At 43.5% G+C, this 18684-nt stretch overlaps 1 protein-coding gene across 2 annotated transcripts in view; it reads left to right on the top strand.

Moving 5' to 3' along the window:
• LOC124043888 (dual 3',5'-cyclic-AMP and -GMP phosphodiesterase 11A) overlaps window positions 1-18684 on the top strand; it is a 59240-nt gene that overhangs the window by 16851 nt on the left and 23705 nt on the right. For both annotated transcript variants that reach the window (XM_046362988.1, XM_046362989.1), the window contains 4 exons: window positions 3480-3555; window positions 5898-5965; window positions 6262-6354; window positions 18459-18509. In XM_046362988.1, the coding sequence (XP_046218944.1) occupies window positions 3480-3555; window positions 5898-5965; window positions 6262-6354; window positions 18459-18509 (288 nt within the window). The remainder of the gene's footprint in view (window positions 1-3479; window positions 3556-5897; window positions 5966-6261; window positions 6355-18458; window positions 18510-18684) is intronic.

Raw genomic sequence — 18684 nt, 5'->3', positions numbered from 1 at the left:
ACAACATAATGACAAAGCAAAAATAGTTTTGTAGAAATGTTTTGCAAATGTATATATATATATCAAATCTATATATCACATTACATAAGTATATTCAGACCCTTTACTCAGTCCTGTGTTGAAGGACCTTTGGCAGCGATTACAGCCTTGAGGTATTCTCTGGTATGATGCTACAAGCTTGGCACACCTGTATTTGGGGAGTTTCTCCCATTCTTCTCTGTAGATCCTCTCAAGGTCTGTCAGGTTGGATGGGGAGCGTTGCTGCACAGCTATTTTCAGGTCTCTCCAGAGATGTTCGATCAAGTTCAAGTCCAGACTCTGTCTGGGCCACTCAAGGACATTCAGAGACTTGTCCCGAAGCCACTCCTGTGTTGTCTTGGCTGTGTGCTTAGGGTCTATTGGAAAATGAACCTTCGCCCCAGTCTGAGGTCCTGAGCACTCTGGAGCAGGTTATCATCAAGGATCTCTCTGTACTTTGCTCCGTTCATCTTTGCCTCGATCCTAACTAGTCTCCCAGTCCCTGCCGCTGAAAACATCCCCACAGCATTGTGCTCCCTCCACCGTGCTTCACCGTAGGGATTGTGCCAGGTTTCCTCCAGATGTGACGCTTGGCATTCAAAGAATCTTGTTTCTTGTCGTCTGAGAGTGCTTTATGTGCCTTTTGGAAACCTCCAAGCGGGCTATCATGTGCCTTTTACTGAGGAGTGGCTTCTGTCTGGCGGAGTGCTGCAGAGATGGTTGTCCTTCTGGAAGGTTCTCCCATCTTCACAGACAAACTCTAGAGCTCTGTCAGAGTGACCATCGGGTTCTTGGTCACCTCCCTTACCAAGGCCCTTCTCCCCTGATTGCTAAATTTGTCCTGGCAGCCAGCTCTAGGAAGGGTCTTGGTGAATCCCAACTTCTTCCATTTAAGAATGATGGAGGCCACTGTGTTCTTGGGGACCTTCAATGCTGCAAAAATGTTTTGGTACTCCCCAGATCTGTGCCTTGACACAATCCTGTCTCGGATTGCTCTACGGACAATTCCTTCTACCTCATGCCATGGTTTTTGCTCTGACATGCACTGTCAACTGCGGGACCTTATATAGACAGGTGTGGCCTTTCCAATTTAATTTACCACAGGTGGACTCCAATCAAGTTATAGAAACATCTCAAGGATGATCAATGGAAACAGTATGCACCTGAGCTCAATTTCTAGTCTCATAGCAAAGGGTCTGAATACCTATGTAAATAAGGTATTTCTGTTTTTTTATATTTAATAAATGTGCAAAAAAAATGTAAACCTGTTTTTGCTTTATCATTATTGGGTATTTGTGTGTGGATTGCTGAGGATTTTTTCTCTCCATTTAATAAATTTTAGAATAAGGTTGTAACATAACAAAATGTGGAATACGTGAAGGGGTCTGAATACTTTCCAAAGGCACTGTATGTACCATGTTTAGGTGCTTACTGTACAGTATATACATTTACTGTATGTATTTGAATGGTAACCGAAACCATTCAGCAGCTATTTTTATTGGTTAAAATCAGAGAAGCAAGCCTCATCAAAGACCCAAACAATACTACAGCTTTGATCGCTGTCACATGATTATGAATTATATATGATAATATCCGTTTGATATGGCTCAGAGGCTTCTCTGTCTGATGTTTGAGTTCCGATCTCAACAGTTGATCTTCACGTGATAATAATGGTCGATAAAACCAACGGTGCCCCTGTTTTTGTGATTGTATTGAAAATGATTATGTCCGATCCATAGTGAACCTTGTACCTATGCAAAGTTGAAATACTGCTGAAAGAATGCATGTGTTACATTCTCTACAGTGCCTTCAGAAAGTATTCACACCCCTTGACTTTTTCCACTTGTTGTGTTACAGCATACACACAATACCACGTGGTATTGAATCAACAACATTGTAGTTACTCCACAATTCTAACCTTACTGACACACAATACCACATAATGTGAAAGTGTAATTATGTTTTTCAACATTTTTACAAGTTAATACAACATTTAAAGCTGAAATATCTTGAGTCAAGTATTCAAGCCCTTTACTATGGCAAGCCTAAATAGGTTTAGGAGTAAATATGTGCTTAACAAGTCTCATAATAAATTGCATGGACTCACTCCGTGTACAATAATAGTGTTTAACATGATTTTTGAATGACTACCTCATCTCTTTACCCCACACATACAATTATCGGTAAGGTCTCTCAGTCCAACAGTGAATTTTAAACACAGATGCAACCACAAACACCAGGGATGTTTTCTAATACCTTGCAAAGAAGGGGTACCTATTGGTAGATAAAAAAATAAGATGGTGTATCAATACACCCAGTCAATACAAAGATAAAGACATCCTTCCTAACTCAGTTGCCGGAGAGGAAGGAAACCACTCAGGGATTTCACCATGAGGCCAATGGTGACTTTAATCCAGTTACAGAGCTCAATGGCTGTGAGAGGAGAAAACTGAGGATGAATCAACAACATTGCAGTTACTCCACAATTCTAATCTAACTGACAGAGTGAAAAGAAGGAAGCTTATACAGAATACAAATATTCCAAAGCATGCTTTCTGTTTGCACTATAGTAATACCACAAAACATGTGGCGAAGCAATTCACTTTTTGTCCTCAATACAATGTATTATGTTTGTGGCAAATCCATTACAACACAAAGTACCACTCCAGATATTGTCAAGCATAGTGATGGCTGCATCATTTTATGGCTATGCTTGTCATCTTTAAGGACTGGGAAGTTTTTCAGGGTAAAAAAAAAGAAACGGAATGGCACTAAGCACAGGCAAAGAACCTAGAGGGAAACCTGGTTCAGTCTGTTTTCTACCAAACACTGGGAGATTAATTCACCTTCCAGCAGGTAAATAACCTAAAACACAATGCCAAATCTACACTGGAGTTGCTTACCAAGAAGACAGTGAATGAACATGCGTGGCCGAGTTACAGTTTAGACTTAAATCGGCTTGAATATCTAGGGCAAGACCTGAAAATGGTTGCATAGCTATGATCAACAACCAATTTGACAGAGCTTGAAGAATTTTGAGAAGAATAATGGGCAGATGTTGCTCAATCCAGGTGTGGAAAGCTCTCAGAGCTCTTAGAGATGACTCACAGCTGTAATCGCTGCCAAAGGTGCTTCTACAATGTATTGACTCAGGGGTGTGAATACTTCTATGTATGTTAGATAGTTCTGTTTAGTTAGATAGAAATGAGATAGTTCTGTATTTCATAAATTTGCAAACATTTCTAAAAACATGTTCTCACTTTGTCATGATGAGGTATTGTGTGTAGATGGGTGAAATTTAAAAAAAAATATATATAATACATTTGGAACAAAACCAAATGTAGATGAGGGGGTATGAAAACTTTCTGAAGGCACCGTATGTCTCTCAAGGATACAGTTTACATGTCTAATAAATCCTAACAGCCCAGTTTCAGCTCCAGTCTCTTTTCTCTTTCATTTAGGCAGATCAGTTCTCCGGCTTCCACATTCGTTCAGTGCTTTGTGTACCTATTTGGAACAGCAACCATCAAATCATTGGTAAATTCTCAAATTGTCCTTTTTTTCACAGACTTCTTTTGATAGTCAGTTGTGCCATTACATGTCCGTTGATAAATCTGTGTTGACAGATGTCAAAACTAAGACATAATCCAGCATTCAAGCTTAAAGTGATTTTAATAATGAGAGAGGAACATCAACATACCAACGTACATGATGTCCCAAACCTCCGATAACCTCAGATTGTCACTGTGTCTTGTATGGAGAATCCAGAGAGGATACTCCCCCTGTAGCATTTAGATGCTAAATTAAAGGGGCGATCTGGGATTGATACATCCATTTCTGGACTTTTAAATTAATGATATATAGCCATTGATTCTTGAAGAATATAATGCATTAATGTTTATTACCCTTAGTTCAACTGTTTAAATCCATCGCAACCCCAAGCTTGTTTTACTCCATTGCTTGTGAACACTGTAATTCCAAACAAACACTTTATAGCTTCAAAACATGGTTAAAACTGTCATTTTAATTCCACGGATGATCAGTCCTTGCATCCATAGCTCCATCTTATGAATTTGACTGTGGTTAAATTTCTCCTGCCCCGTCTTTTAGCTGTTTACCGAAAAAGTGGAAAGGTGACGTTTTGTGATTCCCAGATTGCCCTTTTAAAGCAGTGTAGCCTGATTAAAGCCAAGCCTTCATATCAGTCAGTTCTCACAGAGGAGGAGTCCCCTCCCTAGTCCTGGCTGCTCCACCATGCAGTGTTCTGTGCTCCTCAACCACCCCAAGGTCCTCACCACTCTGATACATCATTGATCTACAGTCTGGTGTTGGTGCTGGATATTGCAAGGAGAGGCAATGCTAGCAGCTAGACTCAGGCCCACAGAGATCTGACTTGGGAAGTCATTAGTTTTGTTTCTGAGCAAAGTGATCAGCAGCATGGCTGCCAGGGAAAGCACTGCTACAGACGGTCAGTCGCGACCACAGATCATTGTGGGTGGGTATGTGTGCGTGTGCGTGCGTGCGTGCGTGCAAGCAAGCATTGTGTGTGTGTGTATGCATGCACATGTGTGTACATGCATGTGTGTGTGCCTGTGGAGGTTGGGAGGGGGATGGAAGAATGAGAGACAGAGGGAGCAGGAGAGAGGGGTGGGTGGGCGGGCGGGCGTGTGCGTCCGTGCGTGCAAGCATTGTGTGTGTGTGCATGGAGTTTGCGAGGGGAAGAGGGAGCAGGAGAGAGGGGTGGGTGGGTGTGTGTGTGCGTGCAAGCATTGTGTGTGTGTGTGTGTGCGTGCGTGCGTGCGTGCGTGCGTGCGCGTGTGTGTGTGTGTGTGTGTGTGTGTGTGTGTGCGTGCATGCGTGCGTATGGAGGTTGGGAGGGGGATAAAAGAGAGAGTGAGCAGGAGAGAGAATAATGTGTGTGTGGGAGGAAACTATCAGGATCTGGACTGAAAGCCATTATAAAGCCATTATAAAGCACAACAGCAGCAGAGAAATGATCAAGTCAAAGATCTGTTTATTCAGAAGGTAGATATCCTCCTGCCACGTACCGAGGTTATGATATAACAGTATAGAGGAAAAAGGCCTTGGGCTAGATTGTTACATCACTGTTATCTCAATGCTCTTCTAAATAGGTTGTAAAAATATTATTCCATCTTCAGTGATATTGACAGCACCCCAGTAACCTACGGTACAACCCATAGAGACACATTGTAGAACGTACAATGACCTCTCCAGAGACTCAATGCTAACTTGAATATCTGCTGGTTAGCATAATTTCTCTCGGGTGATAGAAGACGATTCTCTATCAACTAACAATTAGCCTTATCAGCAAAGTCCTGGGTTTTTTAATTAGTAGATAAACGGAGGAGAGCAGCCTGTCTTTGCTTGCTGGCGTGCCTCCAAACGAGGGGACTTGTATTTGAAATAAAAGATCAAAGGATACACAGTGTTCTATTGTTGCCATCGACATGACCTCCAACCTTACATTACAACAGGCTTAGACACTTTAATTACTCAGGTCAACAACACTACTGTTTCCTGTTTCTTACTCCTTCTTCTAGGAAATACAGTGACATGAGTCCACGCAAAAACAACAGTGTAGAAGCATTGCATATTGCACTGAAAAGTGATAGCAGAAAATGCCTTGTTTTATCAATGACTTTAATGAATGTGTGGGTGTGATTTCCTCCTGCTAATTGGGGTTGTGGGAGCGGAACTAGTGTGTGTATGACAGCCCAGTCAATGGTAGCCCAGCCCTAATGAACTAGTGTCAGATAAAATGATGGCTCTCAGGAATGGCCGTTGTCTCAGAAAGAGGAGGGCTTTAGCCTGGTCTGTGTCTGTGGTAGTGTCAGTGATCCTGATGTCTGTTGTTGCAGGTGTGGCTCAGGTGCTCAACAGGCTGGATGGTAACCAGTTTGATGATGCAGACCAGAGACTGTTCGAGGTAGGACTTTTGTTTTGCGTGGTGTGCGTAGGTGCTGCATGTGTGTGTGTGTGTGTGTGTGTGTGTGTGTGTGTGTGTGTGTGTGTGTGTGTGTGTGTGTGTGTGTGTGTGTGTGTGTGTGTGTGTGTGTGTGTGTGTGTGTGTGTGTGTGTGTGTGTGTGTGTGTGTGTGTGTGTGTGTGTGTGTGTGTGTGTGTGTGTGTGAACAAGTTGTTTGTCTGTTATGACGTCAAACATGTCTCCCTGTTTCGGTGTGCCGTGACCTTGGGAGTGTAACAGCAGTGTGGTGTGTTTCAGGCCTTTGTGATCTTCTGTGGCCTTGGCATCAACAACACCATCATGTACGACCAGGTGAAGAAGTCCTGGGCCAAACAGTCCGTGGCTCTCGACGTAAGCACCAATGTTCATTCCTTTTTATAGCACTTAAAGGGGGTCTGAACGCACCAATTCTGCATGTGTTTTTCTGCTGCTCCTTAAGAAAAATACGATTTGTATCTTGGGGGTGTGGTTTGATGTGCCTGTGTTATATTCGCTTATCGTACCCTGGAAGTTACTTTTGGTTGTCACTCTTGAGACACCATAGCAACCACACAACCACCACCACTTCCTCAAAATAGTCAGAACTAATTTAAGATAAATCAAAACATCTGTTATTAATTTTGAGGTTTTTGCAGAGGAGGTCTTAGTCACCCAATTGTACATCTAGCTAAGGTGTTTGGTGCAGTATTTCTCAAGTTAAAACATTTGCATGAAAAACAAGTCAGTGCGCTTTAGAGAGTAAATCGAGCCAGCTGCTGCTGGTTGCGCTCAGGACTGATTTCTGAGAACATGTCTACTACTTCATCAGCAGCAATCTGTCAAACTATTTTAAATAAAGCACAAGCTAGACACTGTTTATCATTCCCGAAAATCACTAGCTAGCAAGCTGATTTCTATCTCTGTGTTTGTCAATGAAGCTAGCTAGTAGTAGCTAGCAGGCACATTAGGCAGGCAGGCCAGTTTAGCTAAATCAGAAAAAAATTCTCGCATGGAATAGCTTTCATTTCTCAGAACAAGAATAGACTGATGAGTTTCAGAAGAAAGGTTTTTGTTTCTGGCCATTTCATGCCTGTGATCGAACCCACAAATGCTGATGCTCCAGATACTCATCTAGTCTTCTTTAATCAGGACAACAGTTTTCAGCTGTGCTAACATAATTGCAAAGGGGTTTTCTAATCAATTTGCCTTTCAAAATGATAAACTTGGATTAGCTAACACAATTTGCCATTGGAACACAGGAGTGATGGTTGTTCATAATGGGCCATTTGCAGCTACAATAGTCATTTAAAACATTAACAATGTCTACACTGTATTTCTGATCAATTTGATGTTATTTTAATGGACAAAAAATGTGCTTCTTTCAAAAACATTTCTAAGTGACCCCAAACTTTGGAACGGTAGTGTATGTCACGCCTGCTCGCACTCCCCCTGCTGGCACTCGAGGGCGTCAGGCTGCCATTCGTTACGCACACCTGTCACCATCATTACGCGCATTGGCGTGTTATTGGACTCACCTGGACCCCTTCACGTTCTTGATTGCCCCCTCTATATCTGTCTGTTCCTCAGTTTGATCCATGAGTCAGCATTAATGTTGCTTTGTTTCCCCTATCCAGACGCTGTCTGTGTTTTGTTTCTTGTCCGTTATTTATTAAATGTTCACTCCCTGTACTTGCTCCTCGTCTCCCAGTGTCTGTCCTGACCGTATGTTGATATCAATGTTGGGAGTTTTTTAAAGTTTTTTGTTTTGGTTGGTGATGTTGAGTGCAGCTGCCGAAGGAACCGGGGATGCCTCAGCTGGCTCGTTGAGCTTCCATGTCTTAGCTGGCTCGAGAGGTTTTCTTGCCTTGGTTGGCTCGGCAGGCTCCCATCCCACGTCATGCTTCAGCCGGCTCGTCAGGCTCCCACGCCTCAGCGGGCTCGTCAGGCTCCCACGCCTCAGCGGGCTCGGCAGGCTCCCATCCCACGTCATGCTTCAGCCGGCTCGTCAGGCTCCCATGCCTCAGCCGGCTCGGCAGGCTCCCACGCCTCAGCAGGCTCGGCAGGCTCCCATCCCACGTCATGCCTCAGCCGGCTCGTCGGGCTCCGGCCCATTAGGCTCGCCCAGGTGGGATGCCTGGGGGGGGGGGTACTACTGTCACGCCGGGGCTGCCCATCATTACGTACACCTGTCACCATCATTATGTGCATCAGCACTTCATTGGACTCACCTGGACTCCACTTTGTTGATTGCCCCTTCTATATCTGTCTGTTCCCTCAGAGTCATCCCGTGTCAGCATTAATGTTGTTATGTTTCCCCTGTCCAGACGCTGTCCGTGTTTTGTTTCTTGTCTGTTATTGATTAAATGTTCACTCCCTGTACTTGCTTCTCATCTCCCAGCGTCTGTCCTTACAACATAGGCTGTTTTCAACCAGAGTTGTTTTTTTGCGTTCAGTTGCTCTTTAAACAAAATATATTGTGGCAGTGGTATCCTGAATGGTTTCTCGTCAAATCATATTTTATTGTGTATAATGACCAAAATTACAGCAGGATTGATATTTGAATGAATGAATTTGGTCTACGTTTAGTCTATCCAATTTGGTTCCAATAGTAGATGTCCAGTATGGATATTGGGATACTGTGCTGTTGTTTTAGTGTGGCAACACATTTGGGTGGGCAGTTGGCCTACTAAAATGGACTGTACTGCAGGGCTCTGGTGTATGGTGCTCTCACTGTGGCTGAGAGTGGGGTCTGACTCAGACAGTCCACTGACCCCATCAGGAAAGCTCTCCCATGCTGGCTACAGTGCCACTCTCATTTTGTCTTTTCTTCCCTTCTTCTCTTTCCTCTCTGTCCTGGTTTCCCCTCTCCCACTCTCCCTTTCTCTTCTCTTCCCGTCTTCTCTTTCCTGGTTTCCTCTCTCCCACTCTCCCTTTCCTCTCTGTCCTGGTTTCCTCTCTCCCACTCTCCCTTTCTCTTCTACTCTTTTCTCTCTGTCCTGGTTTCCTCTCTCCCACTCTCCTTTTCTCTTCTCTTCCCTTCTTCTCTTTCCTCTCTGTCCAGGTTTCCTCTCTCCCACTCTCATTTTCTCGTCTCTTTCCTCTCTGTCCTGGTTTCCTCTCTCCCACTCTCCTTTTCTCTTCTCTTTCCTCTCTGTCCTGGTTTCCACTCTCCCACTCTCCTTTTCTCTTCTCTTTCCTCTCTGTCCTGGTTTCATCTCTCCCACTCTCCTTTTCTCTTCTCTTTCCTCTCTGTCCTGGTTCCTCTCTCCCACTCTCATTTTCTCTTCTCTTTCCTCTCTGTCCTGGTTTCCTCTCTCCCACTCTCATTTTCTCTTCTCTTTCCTCTCTGTCCTGGTTTCCTCTCTCCCACTCTCCTTTTCTCTTCTCTTTCCTCTCTGTCCTGGTTTCCTCTCTCCCACTCTCCTTTTCTCTTCTCTTTCCTCTCTGTCCTGGTTCCTCTCTCCCACCCTCATTTTCTCTTCTCTTTCCTCTCTGTCCTGGTTTCCTCTCTCCCACTCTCCTTTTCTCTTCTCTTTCCTCTCTGTCCTGGTTCCTCTCTCCCACCCTCCTTTTCTCTTCTCTTTCCTCTCTGTCCTGGTTTCCTCTCTCCCACTCTCCTTTTCTCTTCTCTTTCCTCTCTGTCCTGGTTCCTCTCTCCCACCCTCATTTTCTCTTCTCTTTCCTCTCTGTCCTGGTTTCCACTCTCCCACTCTCCTTTTCTCTTCTCTTTCCTCTCTGTCCTGGTTTCATCTCTCCCACTCTCCTTTTCTCTTCTCTTTCCTCTCTGTCCTGGTTCCTCTCTCCCACTCTCATTTTCTCTTCTCTTTCCTCTCTGTCCTGGTTTCCTCTCTCCCACTCTCATTTTCTCTTCTCTTTCCTCTCTGTCCTGGTTCCTCTCTCCCACCCTCATTTTCTCTTCTCTTTCTTCTCTGTCCTGGTTTCCTCTCTCCCACTCTCTTATCTCTGTCCTGGTTTCCTCTCTCCCACTCTCATTTTCTCTTCTCTTTCCTCTCTGTCCTGGTTTCATCTCTCCCACTCTCATTTTCTCTTCCCTTTCCTTTCTGTCCTGGTTTCCTCTCTCCCACTCTCATTTTCTCTTCTCTTTCCTCTCTGTCCTGGTTTCCTCTCTCCGACTCTCCTTTTCTCTTCTCTTTCCTCTCTGTCCTGGTTTCCTCTCTCCCACTCTCATTTTCTCTTCTCTTTCCTCTCTGTCCTGGTTCCTCTCTCCCACTCTCATTTTCTCTTCTCTTTCCTCTCTGTCCTGGTTGCCTCTCTCCCACTCTCCTTTTCTCTGTCCTGGTTTCCTCTCTCCCACTCTCATTTTCTCTTCTCTTTCCTCTCTGTCCTGGTTTCCTCTCTCCGACTCTCCTTTTCTCTTCTCTTTCCTCTCTGTCCTGGTTTCCTCTCTCCCACTCTCATTTTCTCTTCTCTTTCCTCTCTGTCCTGGTTCCTCTCTCCCACTCTCATTTTCTCTTCTCTTTCCTCTCTGTCCTGGTTTCCTCTCTCCCACTCTCATTTTCTCTGTCCTGGTTTCCTCTCTCCCACTATCCCTTTCTCTGTCCTGGTTTCCTCTCTCCCACTCTCCTTTTCTCTGTCCTGGTTTCCTCTCTCCCACTCTCCTTTTCTCTGTCCTGGTTTCCTCTCTCCTACTCTCCTTTTCTCTGTCCTGGTTTCCTCTCTCCCACTCTCATTTTCTCTTCTCTTTCCTCTCTGTTCTGGTTTCATCTCTCCCACTCTCCTTTTCTCTGTCCTGGTTTCCTCTCTCCCACTCTCATTTTCTCTTCTCTTTCCTCCCTGTCCTGGTTTCCTCTCTCCCATTCTCCCTTTCTCTTCTCTTTCCTCTCTGTCCTGGTTTCCTCTCTCCCACTCTCCTTTTCTCTTCTCTTTCCTCTCTGTCCTGGTTTCCTCTCTCCCACTTTCCTTTTCTCTTCTCTTTCCTCTCTGTCCTTGTTTCCTCTCTCCCACTCTCATTTTCTCTTCTCTTTCCTCTCTGTCCTGGTTTCCTCTCTCCCACTCTCCTTTTCTCTTCTCTTTCCTCTCTGTCCTGGTTTCCTCTCTCCCACTCTCATTTTCTCTTCCCTTTCCTCTCTGTCCTGGTTTCCTCTCTCCCACTCTCCTTTTCTCTTCTCTTTCCTCTCTGTCCTGGTTTCCTCTCTCCCACTCTCATTTTCTCTTCTCTTTCCTCTCTGTCCTGGTTTCCTCTCTCCCACTCTCCTTTTCTCTTCTCTTTCCTCTCTGTCCTGGTTTCTTCTCTCCCACTCTCATTTTCTCTTCTCTTTCCCCTCTGTTCTGGTTTCCTCTCTTCCACTCTCCTTTTCTCTGTCCTGGTTTCCTCTCTCCCACTCTCATTTTCTCTTCTCTTTCCTCTCTGTCCTGGTTTCCACTCTCCCACTCTCATTTTCTCTTCTCTTTCCTCTCTGTCCTGGTTTCCTCTCTCCCACTCTCCTTTTCTCTTCTCTTTCCTCTCTGTCCTGGTTTCCTCTCTCCCACTCTCCTTTTCTCTTCTCTTTCCTCTCTGTCCTGGTTTCCTCTCTCCCACTCTCATTTTCTCTTCTCTTTCCTCTCTGTCCTGGTTTCCTCTCTCCCACTCTCCTTTTCTCTTCTCTTTCCTCTCTGTCCTGGTTCCTCTCTCCCACTCTCATTTTCTCTTCTCTTTCCTCTCTGTCCTGGTTTCCTCTCTCCCACTCTCCTTTTCTCTTCTCTTTCCTCTCTGTCCTGGTTTCCTCTCTCCCACTCTCATTTTCTCTTCTCTTTCCTCTCTGTTCTGGTTTCCTCTCTTCCACTCTCCTTTTCTCTGTCCTGGTTTCCTCTCTCACACTCTTTTTCTCTCTTCTGTTATAGTGGACTCAGTGCCTCCTTTTATTTAATTTATTTAAACCTTTATTTAACTAAGCAAGTCAGTTAATAACAACAAATTCTTATTTTACAATGACAGCCTATCCCGGCCAAACCCTCCCCTAACCCGGACGACGCTGGGCCAATTGTGCACCGCCCTATGGGAATCCCGATCACGGGCCGGTTGTGATACAGCCCGGGATCGAACCAGGGACTCTAGCACTGTGATGCAGTGCCTTCGTCCGCTGCACCACTCAGGAGCTTTTAGTGTCATAGTTCTCCATCATATTTCTACATCAGTGAGCATCAATGGATCCCTGTTTGTAGTCTGCACTCCACAAAGGGCCATATTGATTATGAAAGAGAGATCGTGAAAAGCAATCCCTTATCTGATCAATAATAAGGCATGCAACACTGATCAGCTTCTTCTATGCTTTTTGTGAGAGAGAGGACAGTGCTCTCAAGTGGGCTGTGCAGGTCGCCTCGTTGTTGGGGACAAGGTAACAGGAAGGAAGTCTGCGATAGAGCATAGTGAAGAGCGGCATAAGAAGGAATGGCTATGGGGAAAATACGAGCGTGGAGATGCATTGCCTCTGGCAGCAATGAATAAACATGAGCTCTCTTGATCAAATAAGGAACTGCAAGGCTGCTGCGCAAGGTATTTCTCCTAGGAGATGGAGGGAGCACAGGGAATGACATCGGGGCTGACATCTCTGTTCCCCCAGCATTCCTCAGCATGGAGGGTTCAGAGCTTTAGGGTCAGATCACCATTTACTGTGGGGAGGATCTGAATAAATGGGTTGGATGGATGGCTTCGATAGTCCAACAATCAAATTACAAGTCATTCATATGCTAATAATCCCAATATTTTGCTTAAAAAGATCTTGCACTGCTACCCTCAGCATTCACTATTCTTATAGGAGGTCAGAACAAGAAATGGAACCCGAATTGATCCTTTCTGTGTGTGGAAAGAAATATTCTGATGCATGGATACACCTACAGGCGGGAACGACAGACTGCAAAATAAGTCCTCCTGCATGTGCACTGAATATGATGTTTTCAAATGGGGAGGTCGCATAACCCTCACCGATGGGGTTATCTCCAAGTTATCTGAAGAACACAAGAAAGACAATGTTTCCCATAGGTATGTCTTGTTTGTTGTTTCACAAAGTAATGGCCGTCTTCTTCTTATGATTACAGCATGCCCAAGGCCAATAACATGGTTCTAATCTTCTTCTATCTTTTTTTTCTTTCTTTCAGAATTATGGAAGTGCTATGATGCTGTCCTGCAAGACTTGGTGGAGACCAACAACAGAATGGAGGGCTGGCATCGTAAAATGTAGGCAACTCTTGGCACATAGAGGCATTGCAACGACAGCAGCAAAGAGGTGAAATGAGAAGGGAGCAGCAACTTGCTGGCGTTCCACCGCCATGGCAACGACCCCGCTACCGCAAGCAACTGAAGGGTCTGAAGTCACCGGTTGAGGAGTATACGACTCAATAGCTGGAGTCTTCCCCGAACACATAAATGAGCACCTAGCCTACTTGGACACTTGTTCGTGACACTTATCAATTTCAAACCTTTCAACAGCTCCAAAATCCTTATCAGACCAGAACACAAAGCACATTCTTGGACGATTTGTTCATGAACTTGTTTTTACGGAAGAGCATTGTTATGTAACCTACTCTTATTTTTGGATTTCTTGAAATAAATATTTTAGGCCCACTTGTTTTTGCCCATTCATTTTTTGTATTTTGCTAAGCCTTTTATAGTGAATGGTTGGTGCTAATGGATGGTGTAAAAACAAGATAAAACTAAATCCATACTTTGAAACCAAAATACATTGTAGAGACTAGATACAGGCCTTCAGCCTTTATGTAACCATATGAACTAATTTATATACAATATTCTGCCCATATGAACTAATGTATATAGGCCTAGCCTACAATATTCTGCCCATATGAACTAATGTATATAGGCCTAGCCTACAATATTCTGCCCATATGAACTAATGTATATAGGCCTAGCCTACAATATTCTGCCCATATGAACTAATGTATATAGGTCTAGCCTACAATATTCTGCCCATATGAACTAATGTATATAGGTCTAGCCTACAATATTCTGCCCATATGAACTAATGTATATATGCCTAGCCTACAATATTCTGCCCTTATGAACTAATGTATATAGGCCTAGCCTACAATACTCTGCCCATATGAACTAATGTATATATGCCTAGCCTACAATATTCTGCCCTTATGAACTAATGTATATAGGCCTAGCCTACAATACTCTGCCCATATGAACTAATGTATATAGGCCTAGCCTACAATACTCTGCCCATATGAACTAATGTATATAGGCCTAGCCTACAATACTCTGCCCATATGAACTAATGTATATATGCCTAGCCTACAATATTCTGCCCTTATGAACTAATGTATATATGCCTAGCCTACAATATTCTGCCCTTATGAACTAATGTATATAGGCCTAGCCTACAATATTCTGCCCATATGAACTAATGTATATAGGCCTAGCCTACAATATTCTGCCCTTATGAACTAATGTATATAGGCCTAGCCTACAATACTCTGCCCATATGAACTAATGTATATAGGCCTAGCCTACAATACTCTGCCCTTATGAACTAATGTATATAGGCCTAGCCTACAATATTCTGCCCATATGAACTAATGTATATAGGCCTAGCCTACAATATTCTGCCCTTATGAACTAATGTATATAGGCCTAGCCTACAATATTCTGCCCATATGAACTAATGTATATAGGCCTAGCCTACAATATTCTGCCCTTATGAACTAATGTATATAGGCCTAGCCTACAATATTCTGCCCTTATGAACTAATGTATATAGGCCTAGCCTACAATATTCTGCCCATATGAACTAATGTATATAGGCCTAGCCTACAATATTCTGCCCTTATGAACTAATGTATATAGGCCTAGCCTACAATATTCTGCCCATATGAACTAATGTATATAGGCCTAGCCTACAATATTCTGCCCATATGAACCAATGTATATAGGCCTAGCCTACAATATTCTGCCCATATGAACTAATGTATATAGGCCTAGCCTACAATACTCTGCCCATATGAACTAATGTATATAGGCCTAGCCTACAATATTCTGCCCTTATGAACTAATGTATATAGGCCTAGCCTACAATATTCTGCCCATATGAACTAATGTATATAGGCCTAGCCTACAATATTCTGCCCATATGAACTAATGTATATAGGCCTAGCCTACAATATTCTGCCCATATGAACTAATGTATATAGGCCTAGCCTACAATATTCTGCCCTTATGAACTAATGTATATAGGCCTAGCCTACAATATTCTGCCCTTATGAACTAATGTATATAGGCCTAGCCTACAATATTCTGCCCTTATGAACTAATGTATATAGGCCTAGCCTACAATATTCTGCCCTTATGAACTAATGTATATAGGCCTAGCCTACAATATTCTGCCCTTATGAACTAATGTATATAGGCCTAGCCTACAATATTCTGCCCATATGAACTAATGTATATAGGCCTAGCCTACAATATTCTGCCCATATGAACTAATGTATATAGGCCTAGCCTACAATATTCTGCCCATATGAACTAATGTATATATGCCTAGCCTACAATATTCTGCCCATATGAACTAATGTATATATGCCTAGCCTACAATATTCTGCCCATATGAACTAATGTATATATGCCTAGCCTACAATATTCTGCCCTTATGAACTAATGTATATAGGCCTAGCCTACAATATTCTGCCCATATGAACTAATGTATATAGGCCTAGCCTACAATATTCTGCCCATATGAACTAATGTATATATGCCTAGCCTACAATATTCTGCCCATATGAACTAATGTATATACAACATTTGTAGCCATATGTGACTTAATGAATAGCAGTAAACATGCGGTGCCTGCCCATATGAACGATGGTACCTTATAGGTTCTACAATATTTATAGCCATTCATAATTTAATGAAAAGCAGTAAACATAGTTTGGCATGATTTAATAACAGACTCATAAACAGAATCACGCAATAGGCTACAGCTCACTTCACAGCTTCCCTGTGCTTCACAGCTTTCCCGGGAAACTCTATGTATTGTAGCCTCACCCGGGCAAAAGATCAACTTCTTCTGGCAGTGTTTCCGGTCAAATATTGTATGTTGCGGTGGTGCAACATGTAAGTGTAGAACTGTCCGTTAAAGCTTACTTACTACAAGCGCTATGCAGACACAAGACAGAGTGTTGCAATGTCGTTTTTCGTCACACAAGGGGCTGAAATAGCTGAAAACCGAGACAGTCATGGGGGCAGTGTTGTCATTTGGTTCCTGATCTGATATATAGGCTGTGTGAAATGGTAGCACCTGCTGGAGCCAACTAGCTAGCCATGTGCTTTTTTTTTCTCCCTGACCAAAACATGAAGGCTTTTCTTTCTTCCTATCATACAGTACATTTGATTATTTCACATGGAGATGTCGGAAGCTAAAAAGGCTGGCTAGCAGGCTAAAGCCCACTAGCCAGGCTGCCAGCTAGCTACTATCTAATATTTTAAATAACTAACCCAAGATTGACCACAGCCTGTTGTTTCCAATGGGAGCATTTACATTTACATTTAAGTCATTTAGCAGACGCTCTTATCCAGAGCGACTTACAAATTGGTGCATTCACCTTATGACATCCAGTGGAACAGTCACTTTACAATAGTGCATCTAAATCTTAAAGGGGGGGGGGGGGGTGAGAAGGATTGCTTAACCTATCCTAGGTATTCCTTAAAGAGGTGGGGTTTCAGGTGTCTCCGGAAGGTGGTGATTGACTCCGCTGTCCTGGCGTCGTGAGGGAGTTTGTTCCACCATTGGGGGGCCAGAGCAGCGAACAGTTTTGACTGGGCTGAGCGGGAACTGTACTTCCTCAGTGGTAGGGAGGCGAGCAGGCCAGAGGTGGATGAACGCAGTGCCCTTGTTTGGGTGTAGGGCCTGATCAGAGCCTGGAGGTACTGAGGTGCCGTTCCCCTCACAGCTCCGTAGGCAAGCACCATGGTCTTGTAGCGGATGCGAGCTTCAACTGGAAGCCAGTGGAGAGAGCGGAGGAGCGGGGTGACGTGAGAGAACTTGGGAAGGTTGAACACCAGACGGGCTGCGGCGTTCTGGATGAGTTGTAGGGGTTTAATGGCACAGGCAGGGAGCCCAGCCAACAGCGAGTTGCAGTAATCCAGACGTGAGATGACAAGTGCCTGGATTAGGACCTGCGCCGCTTCCTGTGTGAGGCAGGGTCGTACTCTGCGGATGTTGTAGAGCATGAACCTACAGGAACGGGCCACCGCCTTGATGTTAGTTGAGAATGACAGGGTGTTGTCCAGGATCACGCCAAGGTTCTTAGCGCTCTGGGAGGAGGACACAATGGAGTTGTCAACCGTGATGGCGAGATCATGGAACGGGCAGTCCTTCCCCGGGAGGAAGAGCAGCTCCGTCTTGCCGAGGTTCAGCTTGAGGTGGTGATGAATCATAGTGGGCAGAGCCAAGCACGAGCTAGCGAGATCCTACTGGCGCGTTCTAGCATGCATTTGCACATTTCTGTTAGGGACTCCCTACTCTGTGAAGTCTACAAAACGTAGTCCACTATGTTCGCAAATGATTCTAGTTTAGGGAACAGAAAACGATATTGCCAAGACCAAGATAGAGTGAGAGGAGATGTTGTTTACAATTCAAGGCTTAGCTCATCAGACAATAACATTTTACCTCACATAACCTTTGGAGCAGATTGAGGTGGTCAGTCATTGACACCAAAGGTTTTTCCTATTTGGTCCACAGGCATAGCTTAGCAGAAGGGCCCCATAAATAACCTTTGTTAAAGTCCTTTTAAGATCTATTAAGTATTACTGACTTTGACTGTCCTAAGTGTAGTGAGCATGTCTTGATATCTATAGCCAGTGTTATGAATATGAAATACTGTATGTAAAATATACTGTATGTGCTTCCAGTGGTGTAAAGTACTTAGGTAAAAATATTTTAAAGTACTACTTAAGTAGTTTTTTTTGTGGAATCTGTACTTTACTATGTATTTTTTTGACAACTTTTACTTTTCTACAATCCTGAAGAAAATTATATACTTTTGACTCAATACATTTTCCCTGACACCCAAAAGTACTTACATTTGGAATGCTTAGCAGGACAGGAAAGTGGTCCAATTCATGCACGCATCAAGAGAACATCCCTGGGCATCCCTATTGCCTCTGATCTGGCGGACTCACTAAACACAAATGCTTCGTTCGTAAATTATGTCTGAGTGTTGGAGTGTCCCCCTGGCTATTAATAAATACATACAAATAAGAAAATTGTGCCGTCTGGTTTGCTTAATTTAAGTAATTATAAATTATTAATACTTTTACTTTTGATACTTAAGTACAGTATATTTTAGCAATTACATTGACTTTTGATACTAATAATAAATACTTTTAGACTTTTACATAATTCATATTTTACTAGGTGACTTTCACTTTTACTTGAGTCATTTTCTATTGAGGTATCTTTACTTTTACTCAAGTATGACAATTGGGTACTTTTTTCACCACTGTGTTCTCTATTCTTTTGCAGGTTCTGTCATACCATGCAACCTGTTCCAAGACTGAGGTCGACAAATTCAAGGTATTAGGTCTTATTCTTATATGAGAGAGAAAGTGCGTGTGTGTGTGTGTGTTGTTAGAAATGTCTGATACAACATACTTTGGTGATATCATTATAAACCTACTGCTTACCCCTTAAAAATGTAGTTTCTTTGTGTGCATGGTGTGCTATTAGCGTGCTAACACTCATTGAGACA

Source organism: Oncorhynchus gorbuscha, linkage group LG09 (assembly GCF_021184085.1).
Source record: "Oncorhynchus gorbuscha isolate QuinsamMale2020 ecotype Even-year linkage group LG09, OgorEven_v1.0, whole genome shotgun sequence".
NCBI classification, from domain to species: Eukaryota; Metazoa; Chordata; class Actinopteri; order Salmoniformes; family Salmonidae; genus Oncorhynchus; species Oncorhynchus gorbuscha.
The sequence above is the reverse complement of the archived record's forward strand: the minus strand, read 5'-3'. Positions and strand labels throughout refer to the sequence as shown.